Below are 13,967 nucleotides of genomic sequence, written 5' to 3'. Positions count from 1 at the left end.
TGTTGATGTTATTGGAGTTGTTGATGTTATAGTAGTTGTTGGAGTTGTTGATGTTATAGTAGTTGTTGGAGTTGTTGATGTTATAGTAGTTGTTGGAGTTGTTGATGTTATTGGAGTTGTTGATGTTATAGTAGTTGTTGGAGTTGTTGATGTTATTGGAGTTGTTGATGTTATTGGAGTTGTTGGAGTTGATGTTATTGGAGTTGTTGGAGATGTTGATGTTATTGGAGTTGGAGTTGTTTTTATAGTAGTAGTTGTTGGAGTGGAGTGGTTGATGTTATAGTAGTTGTTGGAGTTGTTGATGTTATAGTAGTGTTGTGTTGTTGATGTTATAGTAGTTGTTGGAGTGTTGTCTGTTGTTGAGTTGTAATAGTAGTTGTTGGAGTTGTTGATGTTATTGGAGTTGTTGATGTTATAGTAGTTGTTGGAGTTGTTGATGTTATAGTAGTTGTTGGAGTTGTTGATGTTATAGTAGTTGTTGGAGTTGTTGATGTTATAGTAGTTGTTGGAGTTGGTTATTGGAGTTGTTGATGTTATAGTAGTTGTTGGAGTTGTTGATGTTATAGTAGTTGTTGGAGTGTTGTCTGTTGTTGAGTTGTAATAGTAGTTGTTGGAGTTGTTGATGTTATTGGAGTTGTTGATGTTATAGTAGTTGTTGGAGTTGTTGATGTTATAGTAGTTGTTGGAGTTGTTGACGTTATAGTAGTTGTTGGAGTGTTGTCTGTTGTTGAGTTGTAATAGTAGTTGTTGGAGTTGTTGATGTTATTGGAGTTGTTGATGTTATAGTAGTTGTTGGAGTTGTTGATGTTATAGTAGTTGTTGGAGTGTTGTCTGTTGTTGAGTTGTAATAGTAGTTGTTGGAGTTGTTGATGTTATAGTAGTTGTTGGAGTTGTTGATGTTATTGGAGTTGTTGATGTTATAGTAGTTGTTGGAGTTGTTGATGTTATAGTAGTTGTTGGAGTGTTGTCTGTTGTTGAGTTGTAATAGTAGTTGTTGGAGTTGTTGATGTTATTGGAGTTGTTGATGTTATAGTAGTTGTTGGAGTTGTTGATGTTATAGTAGTTGTTGGAGTTGTTGATGTTATAGTAGTTGTTGGAGTTGTTGATGTTATAGTAGTTGTTGGAGTTGTTGATGTTATAGTAGTTGTTGGAGTTGATGTTATTGGAGTTGTTGATGTTATAGTAGTTGTTGGAGTTGTTGATGTTATAGTAGTTGTTGGAGTTGTTGATGTTATAGTAGTTGTTGGAGTGTTGTCTGTTGTTGAGTTGTAATAGTAGTTGTTGGAGTTGTTGATGTTATTGGAGTTGTTGATGTTATAGTAGTTGTTGGAGTTGTTGATGTTATAGTAGTTGTTGGAGTTGTTGATGTTATAGTAGTTGTTGGAGTTGTTGATGTTATAGTAGTTGTTGGAGTGTTGTCTGTTGTTGAGTTGTAATAGTAGTTGTTGGAGTTGTTGATGTTATTGGAGTTGTTGATGTTATAGTAGTTGTTGGAGTTGTTGATGTTATTGGAGTTGTTGATGTTATTGGAGTTGTTGATGTTATTGGAGTTGTTGATGTTATTGGAGTTGTTGATGTTATAGTAGTTGTTGGAGTTGTTGTTATTGGAGTTGTTGGAGTTGTTGATGTTATTGGAGTTGTTGATGTTATTGGAGTTGGAGTTGTTTTTATAGTAGTAGTTGTTGGAGTGTTGTCTGTTGTGGAGTTGTAATAGTAGTTGTTGGAGTTGTTGATGTGTTGTTGAGTTGGAGTTGTTTTTATAATAGTAGTTGTTGGAGGTTGTCTGTTGTGGAGTTGTAATAGTAGTTGCTGGAGTTGTTGATGTTATTGGAGTTGTTGATGTTATAGTAGTTGCTTGGAGTTGATGCTATTGGAGTTGTTGATGTTATAGTAGTTGCTGGAGTTGTTGATGTTATAGTAGCTGTTGGAGTTGTTGATGTTATAGTGGTTGTTGGAGTTGTTGATGTTATAGTAGTTGTTGGAGTGTTGTCTGTTTGTTGAGTGTAATAGTAGTTGTGGAGTTGTTGATGTTATTGGAGTTGTTGATGTTATAGTAGTTGTTGGAGTTGTTGATGTTATAGTAGTTGTTGGAGTTGTTGATGTTATAGTAGTTGTTGGAGTTGTTGATGTTATAGTAGTTGTTGGAGTTGATGTTATTGGAGTTGTTGATGTTATAGTAGTTGTTGGAGTTGTTGATGTTATAGTAGTTGTTGGAGTTGTTGATGTTATAGTAGTTGTTGGAGTGTTGTCTGTTGTTGAGTTGTAATAGTAGTTGTTGGAGTTGTTGATGTTATTGGAGTTGTTGATGTTATAGTAGTTGTTGGAGTTGTTGATGTTATAGTAGTTGTTGGAGTTGTTGACGTTATAGTAGTTGTTGGAGTGTTGTCTGTTGTTGAGTTGTAATAGTAGTTGTTGGAGTTGTTGATGTTATTGGAGTTGTTGATGCTATAGTAGTTGTTGGAGCTTGTTGATGTTATAGTAGTTGCTGGAGTGTTGTCTGTTGTTGAGTTGTAATAGTAGCTTGTTGGAGTTGTTGATGTTATAGTAGTTGCTTGGAGTTGTTGATGTTATTGGAGTTGTTGATGTTATAGTAGTTGTTGGAGTTGTTGATGCTATAGTAGTTGTTGGAGTGTTGTCTGTTGTTGAGTTGTAATAGTAGTTGTTGGAGCTTGTTGATGCTATTGGAGTTGTTGATGCTTATAGTAGCTTGTTGGAGTTGTTGATATTATAGTAGTTGTTTGGAGTTGTTGATGTTATAGTAGTTGTTGGAGTTGTTGATGTTATAGTAGCTGTTGGAGTTGTTGATGTTATAGTAGTTGCTGGAGTTGATGTTATTGGAGCTGTTGATGCTTATAGTAGTTGTTGGAGCTGTTGATGTTATAGTAGTTGCTGGAGTTGTTGATGCTTATAGTAGTTGCTGGAGTGTTGTCTGTCAGTTGAGTTGTAATAGTAGTTGTTGGAGTTGATGTTATTGGAGTTGTTGATGTTATAGTAGTTGTTGGAGTTGTTGATGTTATAGTAGTTGTTGGAGTTGTTGATGTTATAGTGGTTGTTGGAGTTGTTGATGTTATAGTAGTTGTTGGAGTGTTGTCTGTTGTTGAGTTGTAATAGTAGTTGTTGGAGTTGTTGATGTTATTGGAGTTGTTGATGTTATAGTAGTTGTTGGAGTTGTTGATGTTATTGGAGTTGTTGATGTTATTGGAGTTGTTGATGTTATTGGAGTTGTTGATGTTATTGGAGTTGTTGATGTTATAGTAGTTGTTGGAGTTGTTGTTATTGGAGTTGTTGGAGTTGTTGATGTTATTGGAGTTGTTGATGTTATTGAGTTGGAGCTGTTTTTATAGTAGTAGCTGCTGGAGTATTGTCTGTTGTGAGTTGTAATAGTAGTTGTTGGAGTTGTTGATGTTGTTGAGTTGGAGTTGTTTTTATAATAGTAGTTGTTGGAGTGTTGTCTGTTGTGGAGTTGTAATAGTAGTTGTTGGAGTTGTTGATGTTATTGGAGTTGTTGATGTTATAGTAGTTGTTGGAGTTGTTGATGTTATTGGAGTTGTTGATGTTATTGGAGTTGTTGATGTTATTGGAGTTGTTGATGTTATTGGAGTTGTTGGAGTTGTTGTTATTGGAGTTGTTGGAGTTGTTGATGTTATTGGAGTTGTTGATGTTATTGGAGTTGGAGTTGTTTTTATAGTAGTAGTTGTTGGAGTGTTGTCTGTTGTGGAGTTGTAATAGTAGTTGTTGGAGTTGTTGATGTTGTTGGAGTTGGAGTTGTTTTTATAATAGTAGTTGTTGGAGTGTTGTCTGTTGTGGAGTTGTAATAGTAGTTGTTGGAGTTGTTGATGTTATTGGAGTTGTTGATGTTATAGTAGTTGTTGGAGTTGTTGATGTTATAGTAGTTGTTGGAGTTGTTGATGTTATAGTAGTTGTTGGAGTTGTTGATGTTATAGTAGTTGTTGGAGTTGTTGATGTTATAGTAGTTGTTGGAGTTGTTGATGTTATAGTAGTTGTTGGAGTTGTTGATGTTATAGTAGTTGTTGGAGTTGATGTTATTGGAGTTGTTGATGTTATAGTAGTTGGAGTTGGAGTTGTTTTTATAGTAGTAGTTGTTGGAGTGTTGTCTGTTGTTGTGGAGTTGTAATAGTAGTTGTTGGAGTTGTTGATGTTATAGTAGTTGTTGATGTTATTGGAGTTGTTGATGTTATTGGAGTTGTTGGTTATAGGAGTTGTTGATGTTATAGGAGTTGTTGATGTTATAGGAGTTGTTGGAGTTGTTGATGTTATAGTAGTTGTAGTTGTTGGAGTTGTTATAGTAGTTGTTATAGTAGTGTTTTCGCTGTAGTTTTTATTTTTGTAATTTATACAATTTTTCTCCTCATTGCAAGTACAGTTAATACTCCCAGCACTTTTCATTCGTTATCCCACATTATTGCCTCATTCTAGAACATTCAGATGCATCAATCTATCTTTATTCCCACATTCTCATTCTCAACACACTCAAGTCTCATTAATAATAACTTATTAACGCATCATCATTCTAGCACACAAGCATAAAATGCACACATCAGCTTCAGCCTCAAACTAGAACACACATTACGCCTCAGTAATACCTTAATAAAGTGTTATTATTGCAGAACATGCAAATTACGCCTCAGTAATACTCATTATACACCATTCTCATTCCTGTATAAAATTTCATTATAAAAATGTTCATCATGCTACTTTTTCAAACAAACTGTTCCCCGGAATATGAAAGGGACTGTCTTCCTGTCTGTTATTATTCATCTTTAGGTAAACTTATTCACTCCATGGTGGCTCACCTGGATGCTGTGACCAGCTTAGCAGTGGATCCAAATGGCCTCTACCTGATGTCTGGAAGTGAGTATTCACGGCTCAGTGTAGACTGTTTTTCCTGATGTCCAGCTTCTGCTATGACTGCAAGAATTTTTAAAGTCTCAGATTAAGTCAAATCTCTTTATGTCTCAGGTCACGACTGCTCCATCCGTCTGTGGAACATGGAGAGCAAGACGTGCATTCAGGAGTTCACAGCTCACAGGAAGAAGTTTGAGGAGTCGATCAACGATGTGGCATTCCACCCAACCAAGTGCTACATTGGCAGCGCCGGAGCAGACGCCCTCGCCAAAGTCTTCGTATGACCTCTGACTTCTGTGGCCTTGAGGAAGGGAAATGGACCCTAACGGCAAAGACGAGAGTTGCCTTTTAGACAGAGGCTTTCCCTTCTGATGAATCTGATGAATAAAAGAGAAGGCTTATCAGGTGGCCGTCACTCCAGCTCTCTTTACCCAAAACCCCCCTGTCTGAAACGTATAACCCCTCGTCCAGGCAGGCCTGGGTGGGGGAATAGGACGGAGCCACAACACTGCAGCTCAGTACAAACACTCTCTGTGGGAAGTCCAGACACCAACCCTGCTGGAGAGAACCTCTTCATAGAAGTGTAGTGTGTGTGTGTGTGTATGTATGTATGTGTGTGTGCGCGCATTCACTCCTCTCCAGCATGACCGGGTTGCCCTTAGAGCTGTCCCGCTTTGCCAACCTCACACGAAGTCAGGTGCTTCCCACACCGTTCGTTTTTCCTTCTTCCTTTCCTTTTTCTGCTTTCTGAAAAGAGAAAGTGAAAGAAGCCAAGGCTCCTGGCCTCGATGGTCTGTGTGATGTTCTCTCAGTGTAAACTGTTTGATGACGATGTGCCTTTGTTTCAAACACAGTCTCGGTAAACAGCGGTAACTTCATAGGTCTAAGTCAAGCTCAGGCCAGAGGGAGTCGTCCCGCGTTATCGACTCTTCACTCCCAGAGGGCCGTGCTGTAACATAATCATCATCATTCCTTGTTTCTTAGTTTTATGACACCGTGGGCTTTCCATGGATCCGTCTCGACAAGTTTCTACAGTAGGGGTAGGGAACTGCGGTATATTTTTCATGAGCGTTATAATCTGGATCACCATGCTGATAAGAAAACCTTCTTTTTAAAATGAGTTCATGGCTTTGACGTAAGAGGAGGTGTCACTGAGGGAGACCTTAAAGGAATACACCAGCGTTTTTCATCCTCATTTACAGTCCACCAGGTCCGTAGCATATGTACAGATTTCCATGGATAGGATTTTGATTTGTTCTTGTATCAATAGAGGAGCAAAAATCAGTTTAATCAAAATTCACTTAGGTCTAAGGGCAGTTGTTAAGACATTGATAATGGGGAATAAATCAGGTCTGCCAGTGTGTGATGCAAATTCAAAAAACTAAAACTAAGGTAATTATTCAATACAGCAATGTGCAAAACACCAACTTCTACCTAAACGTGAAGCTAATGGCTAATTTCCTACAGTAACAGTACAAATATTTAATCAAATAACATTTATATTTGTTCTTTTCCTTTCTATTATGAAAGACATCAGGTTGAAGATGATTCTAAAGCTCTTGGAGAATCTGGTGATCTGCAGTTGCTTCTGAACGTGGACAAAACATATCTAAAAACAGCTGTCTAGGATTTATAGGTATCGGTTTCTTTCGCGTAAATGAATTACTCTTTTATTAACTGCCAGAACAACTGCTCTTAGACTTCCTTTATAAATGTGTTTCTAATAAATCCAAGGGATTTATTCTGTTCTCAGTACAGGGAAATAATGTCTGTGGTACATATACATACACTACAGGTTTGGTGGATGCTAGATTTAGTAACTCTGAAGTATTCCTTTCAGTGTGAAATGTAAGCAGGATGTCCTTATATTCAGTAGACATCGCAAAATATCAAATCACATGGCTTTGAAAAATCCAATCCACCAGCCGAGGTTTCTGCCGTTTTTCCTCACCCTCGTCTGTACGTGATGTGAAGATTTGGACCGCTGCCTGACTTGAAAGCTGGAGGCTCAGAGCTCTGAGGTTCTGTGAAGCGATTCAATCCCTCAATGAGTTTCACCTTATCTCTCTTCTCTGCTCCGCGATTTTAAACGATCGTTTCTTTTTCGTTCGCAGCGTGCTCTCCTCTGCAGCCTTTTTTGAAAAAATAGAGTTATAAATATTTAATTATAATATAAAATAATAACATACGGTTATTGTATTATATTATGATGATTGAGTATTCTTCATAGTTTGGTTCAAGTTCATCCAGGAACTCGACTTGTACATAGAATGACTTTAAAAGTAAATTATTTATTGAACCTTTTACGGCATTTCTCTGTGGCTTTACATCTAAAAACGAATGGGTTTTTATTGTGTTGTGTCTCATTTCGAAAAGCACCTTTAAATAGCTAGTTAAACTCTTCCCCCCACAAAATCTGTATGATCTAATTGTTCTATAGGTTTATATCCATTTATATTACAGTATTTATTGGAAGCATTAGGTTGTGATATCTAAGCTTGTTTTAGTCGTAAACCGTGTCCTCGTTCATGAAGGGGACATCCGGCTGATCCGACCCGATCTGATGTAATAGACTTGTACATTTTGTGCAACGGCTACAGTATACTCGTTTATTTTCCAGGGTTTTTATTTTCTTATAGTCGGACGCTTCTGCAGGGGTTTGTTGTTTTTCCGTCCACAGAGAACTCAAGACATCACTTATCGTGTAACGCAAACGTTGTAATGTTCCAACAGAAGTAGTGAAGTCCGATTCAATCTGTCATCATGTGATTGATTAACTAGCCTAGAATTAGATTAGATGTTGCATTAAAATGGATGATACTCAAGAAAGGATCTTTTCTTTCTTTTTTCTTTTTTTTCTTTTTTTTGCAGTGTGTTTAAACGAACCTCAGACAAGCTGTACCAGAACTGCAGTGATTTCAGCTCAGCTTTTACAGGTTTAAGGGATTTTTCTTTGTTATTTATATAATAATAGCCTCTTTTTCTTTCTTTAAGCCAAATGGATGATGATTATTTAAGCCACCTGCAGTGGGGACGTGTGTGGGGTAATCTGTGGCTTTGGATGATCAGGAGTTTTTTGCGAATCTATGACGTGTGTCTGAAGTTCAGAGAACAAAGCGCTTTTCTCAAATCCCAACCTTTTGCACACTCCTGCTTCAACGCTATGATCTACCTGAAGGGATGCTCTGTATGAGTTTAAATATATATTTTCTATAGAGTTACGTGGAACAAATACTAGTTATTTTTATTTACTTCTTGTACAGGTGGTGACGGAGGCTGCAAATGAATCTTAAGCCAGATGTGATGCAGATTGTTAGATTAATATTTTTAAGGTTTTTGTTTTTTGTTTTTTTTGGTCTGTGATTACTTGAAACATGTTGAGTGTTTCTCTGAGGGTGCCTGTCTAAAATCTTTTTGTTAATGGGTGAAGATATGCTCATTTTACACAGATTTTATGCCTTTTCTTTGATGACGCGAGCACTACAAAGCAAAAGGAAGGGAAAGTTTGTCTTATGTGCTTTTGCTGTCTTTAGTTTCAGGATTTTTCATTTTAAATAATGGAGATTAAAGGGTTTTTATGTTTGTTTGTTTGTTTTGGCTACTTCACCAAATGGAGAATAGTATTAGGTAGATTGCAGGGGTGTGTGTGTGTGCGTGTGTGTGTGTGTGTGTATGTGTGTACATACATGCGTGTTCTGTACTTCTAAATAATGTGTCCTTTTGTTCTTTCAGGTGCAGAATGATTTTAGAAATTCACTATGTATAGTTTTTAAGTGTTTGCAAAAAAAAAAAAAAAAGACTATTTATGGACATGAAATGCAGCGTAGATTATTAAAGTGCAAAAACAAACAAACTACTAAACATTACGCATGGTTTTAAAGGAACAGTTCAGCCAAAAAAGTGAAATGTGTAGACCATTTTCCAATTGCACCAAACATACACGGTCAACCAGGACGTAGTTCTTTAAAAAAATTATTATTATTATTATTATTATTATTATTATTATTATTATTATTATTATTATAATTATTATTATTATTTTAAAAAAAGCTTCTCCAGTTTTGATCCATCAGTTCAGTCCGTTGTTAACAATAACATTTAACACCAATATTTCAGGAATGAAATTCTTCATTTTAAACTTCTAACTTGTAATGTTAGATTGCAACACAGTTATTTTGCTATTTAAAGCAACTGTAGTTAAAATCCTAGGGTACAAATTATTTTTATTTTATTTATGTTTTTTGAGGGGGTAGAGAACCATTAAGAGTTCCACCAGATATATAAGCTGTGAAATGAACAAGTGTGTATGGTGCACTTTAAAATACAACAAACATTTAAAAAATAAATAAATAAATAAAGAAATGGATAGTAAGGACAGAAAGGCCGTCCCTCTAATACTGCCTTTGTTCTCATGGGCTTCCTGTGGGATCTCTGGTTTCCTCCATTCGCCGCAAATAAATGCCTATAGATGAAACATCTCCTCTAAACTGCCCCTCCATGTGAATAGTTGTGTCCCTATGCGGGGTGTGTCCCGTCTCACACCTCAATGTTCCTTGCATCCATCATGACAGCAACATTTATGACCATGATCACCCGACGGCGTTAAAGTCGGGAGAATTTCTATTTTGTCAGAACTGTTCCTTTAATCTTCCTTTATCAACTGTCTTAAAGAAACAACTCTGATGTCTGCTGTTTCATCGGTTTGCATCATGAAAGCAACGAAGAATCAAGATGAAAGAGTTTATAGTCATCGTCTTGGACAGGTGTAATTACAGTCGAATTAATACGTCCAAGATAAAACGAATGAAAATAAGAGTTATAGTCTTATTGACAATTTTTAAACCTCTCTGAACAATTCAGTAGTCTGCTCCTCATTTGTTTAGAGGCTACAAATGATTCAGCTCGTTAGCTGGGATTTTTAACACGCTATAATATGATTTCTGAGGTTTGCTGGCTTTATGATTCAGCAAAAATGTGTTCATGTTGCTCCTTTTGAAAAACCTAAACACTCCGGCAAAATTCAGACTCACTCAGTAAACCCCTTACCTCGTTTGAGTTTGCACTGGAGCTATGACGATAATGTAGTGAGTAAGTATGAGGCGCTTATAGATACTAGTCTAGCATTGTACAGACCACACGTCTAAATCATTACACACTCGGCTCAAACCGTCTCGTTCACGGTCTCAGAGCTAGAATACCAGCCATCTGACAGCTAGAATCATATATTTCAGTTTTACTTCCTGTTATACCACAGCATTGGCGAATTCTCGATTCTGATTGGTCGGAAGGTGTTGATTAACTTTCCATAAACGCAGCTCTGACAGTAGTTCCAGTTTATATCCATGCACTCCTTCTAATGTTAGTGTTTCTACAGCAAGTTCTTATGCAGGGACTTTCGTGATGCTCCACATAATGATTTCAAAGATTTCAGGCTGAAGTTTTCGATGACGAGGTGGTAGCATTTGGGAAGGAGTCTCCAGTGTCAGCACTTTGACACAGTCATAGTTGAAGCTATAATGTTGTAGCTCTGCAACATGGCCAGCTGTGTTTTAACCTTTGAGAGAGAAAAAACAGAACCTGCTGAGAAAGCTAGTATTTTATAGAGCTCATAACATTTAAAGTTGTTTCACAGACATTCTACAACATTAAGTGTAACTATTGATGGTTTAAAACAATGCCCTGTTCCTAAATTTGATACTTAAAAATGATGTGGTATAAGAGGAATAAAACACTTTAAGATGTGCTGTTGTAAGAAAAAATGTCAATAAGCTTCGATTTCCTTATAACCGCATGCCTCTAATAGTTTATTTTTTGATATGATACAGAATTATTTTGTTTGCAAGTTGTTATTTGGTTAAATGACGTCATGAAGCGTGTCTCTGACGATACTGTAGGTCCAGTGCAAAATATATAGACGTTTTTCATCACAAAACTACTACATGAGGTAAAATGTCTAACGTATTGCTTTATTGTCTCACAATTGTGTGTCAAACTAATGAAACAGTCCATTTTCAGACATCTGAGTTGTTTTTAAAATATTAAATTGAGGAATCGTCGATTCACAATAACAGCGCCTCCTGCTGGTCAGAGACGGGAATTTGTTTGGCTGACTTGGTTTTAAGAGGTTAAAAGTGGATGTTAAAAGTGACGGACTCGAGTGCTGGTGTTTTTTATTAGAACTGAAATAGTCCACATCATAAAGCAGCACTATTACACTGCCAGTGAGTGACCCCGGTAATCCAGTGTGAACTTCAAACTCTCACTGGTTCCTGTATTGCTTCATCTGAGCATTCAGCTAATCTGTTGTTATTATTATTATTATTATTATTATTATTATTAGGCCACAGGTTTAAAGAGTGACACAGATTTAGAAAGGACACAGGACACTGGAATGATGTGCTGTATTCATCACGTGTCACGTCTCGAGTGTGGTGTCCTGTGATTCAGAGCAGTACTCTGTGAAGTGGCTATTTTTAGTGTGTTTAGGAAGAAGTTGTTGTGAACACGCTGAACAAGAGCGCCTCTGCATTTGCATTTCCTCACTACATTGATTATAATCCTGAACGGGGTTCTTGTGTACTGATCTGAGCGAGATGCGAACATGTGAAGCACCGGAGTTGAAATTCTAACCCATGTGATGTAAAGAGAGATTATACAAATTGGATAAATATGTGAATTCACTTGTACATATTTATAGTTTATTCTTTTTCATGTTGTATTTTCTTTCTTTCTTTCTTTCTTTTTTTTTTTTTTTTGCAGATGGAAGACATTTATCAATATAATACAATAATAAAAGAGAATGTTGTATTCCTTCTTGTTGTGGACTGTAAACACACATCACTGGCTTTATTGCAGTCATAGAGTCCCCTCCAAAAGTATTGGAACAGCAAAGCCAGGGGGGGTGGTTTTTTTTTTTTTTTTTGCTGTAACCTGGAAACATTAGGGTCAGTGATCATGAGTAGATCCTTTCTTCCTTCACACTCTGGCCTCTATATTTCTGTTCTTGAAGTCTTCTTCAAACGGTGGATTGTGATCCATTCTCACCTGCTTAATGGAGGTTGTTATTGTCACCGTCTCGATTTAGGGTTTTTCTTCACAGCTCTCACAATATCAACTGCTATTGTTTTCCTTATCTGTACTGATCGATGTCTGGTGGTTACTACACCCACAGTACAACAGCTTCTTTCTTTTTCAGTACATTCTGAATTGTCGATACTGGTGTCCCTTTTTCTTCTCCTCCAAAATGGCTTGCTCTTCTCTCATAGACAGCTCACCGGTCTTCATATTGGTTTTTACTATTTTTAACAAAAAGTGCAGAGCAGAAACCTACAGCAGACATTCAGAGCTATTTAAGCCATCAATGCACACCTGGCCAATAAGACATACGTCTCACTTGCATGTTCCAGTATTTATGGTGGTCAGGAAATGGGCAGGAATTCTGATGTCTATCTTATGATTTGGAGAAGAAGAAGAAAAAAGACAAACAAATGAAGGTTCTTTGGCATTCCCATACTTTTAGAGACAGTCTAGGAAATCCCTTCATGCTGTGAAATGATCACATTTTCAACACACGTTTTTTTGCTGTTTAAGTTTTCTTGAACTGAAACATGTTTCTCTTTTGCATGAATCTTTATACATTTAACTGGAAATAATTAGCTTGCTGTTTGAGCCTCTGGAGAAAACATTAGGGATCATTGTTGCATATAGAACAATACGAAAAATGCAATGAAGGTTACATTTCATGAAAGGTTTCAAGAGGAAGCTGTTTATAAAGTGAGAAATATTCATCATTCAAAGATTCCTGTGGACCTCTATCTACAGTCTGCTGTATCTGTACAGTGAAATTATCTGGAGCGGTAATGGATTATTTTTGCCACTAGAGGGCGTCTCAAGCATGTCTAATCTCAACTAAAGAAAACTGACTTTCCAGATTGTGGATTAAATCTTTCACAGTTGTAACTATAACAACTGGCATGTAAAATTGTAAGATGTTAAGACAAATAGGTATTAAGCAAATTGGGCAATTCTTCCTTGTTTGATTAGAAATTATGTTTTGAAATGAAATGGTGGCGTGATAAAGATTCAGTCTGAGACACACAAATGAGAAAGAAACTCATCTTAAGATTTTTATTTCCTTTGGTTTTGGAGATTGTGGAGTCTGTTATTGCAGTCTGTTTGTTGACAGGATAGACACGTTTTCTGTAACTATTTATAATTTAAAAAAATAACATTTTATCATATCAGAGGATATCAGTGCACCAAAATGCTACAACCAGAACTATGGGGGGAAAAGCAGGTAACGGGGAAATACACAGATCAGGCATAACATTATGAGCAGTGACAGGTGAAGTGAATAATAGTATCTTGTCCTCAAAGTTGATGTGTTAGAAGCAGGAAAAATGGACAAGCGTAAGGATTTGAGCGAGTTTGACAAGGGCCAAATTGTGATGGCTAGACGACTGGATCAGAGCATCTCCAAACTTCAGCACTTGTGGGGTGTTCCCGGTCTGCAGTGGTCAGTATCTATCAAAGTGATCCAAGGAAGGAACTGTGGTGACCTGGCAACAGGGTCATGGATGGCCAAGGCTCACTGATGCACTTTGGTGAGTGAAGGCTGGTCCGTGTGGTCTGATCCAGCAGACGAGCTACTGTTGCTCAAATTGCTGAAGAAGTTAATGCTGGTTCTGATAGAAAGGTGTCAGAATACTGTCTTGGGAGCAAAATGGGGACCAACACAATATTAAGCAGGTGGTCATAATGTTGTGCCTGGTCAGTGAAGGTATATACTGTATATATATAATATACACACACACACACTACCAGTCAAAAGTTTGGACACATCTTCTAATTCCATGGTCTTTCCTGATGTTTATTTCTTTCTACATTGTAAAACAATGCTGAAGGCGGCCGAAATACACAATAATGTCGTTTGAACAGTTGATATTGAGATATGTCTGCTACTGATGCTCTGTAAAGCCTTCATAACGGCTCTAATCTGAGGTGCTGTTAATTGGTGATTTCTGAGGCTGGTAACTCTAAATGAACTTCTCCTCTGCAGCAGAGGTAAGTTTTGGTCTTGCTTTACTGGGATGGTCTTCATG

The 13,967-nt window shown here is 37.1% G+C and overlaps 1 protein-coding gene across 1 annotated transcript in view; it reads left to right on the top strand.

Moving 5' to 3' along the window:
* strn (striatin, calmodulin binding protein) overlaps window positions 1-11,673 on the top strand; it is a 66,187-nt gene extending 54,514 nt beyond the window's left edge. Inside the window, exons 17-18 of the mRNA XM_058401529.1 lie at window positions 4,786-4,872; window positions 4,981-11,673. Of these exons, the coding sequence (XP_058257512.1) occupies window positions 4,786-4,872; window positions 4,981-5,150 (257 nt within the window). The 3' untranslated portion in view covers window positions 5,151-11,673. The remainder of the gene's footprint in view (window positions 1-4,785; window positions 4,873-4,980) is intronic.
* Window positions 11,674-13,967: the final 2,294 nt, after the last annotated feature.

The sequence above is a fragment of the Hemibagrus wyckioides genome, linkage group LG10 (assembly GCF_019097595.1).
Source record: "Hemibagrus wyckioides isolate EC202008001 linkage group LG10, SWU_Hwy_1.0, whole genome shotgun sequence".
Classification (NCBI taxonomy): domain Eukaryota; kingdom Metazoa; phylum Chordata; class Actinopteri; order Siluriformes; family Bagridae; genus Hemibagrus; species Hemibagrus wyckioides.
The sequence above is the reverse complement of the archived record's forward strand: the minus strand, read 5'-3'. Positions and strand labels throughout refer to the sequence as shown.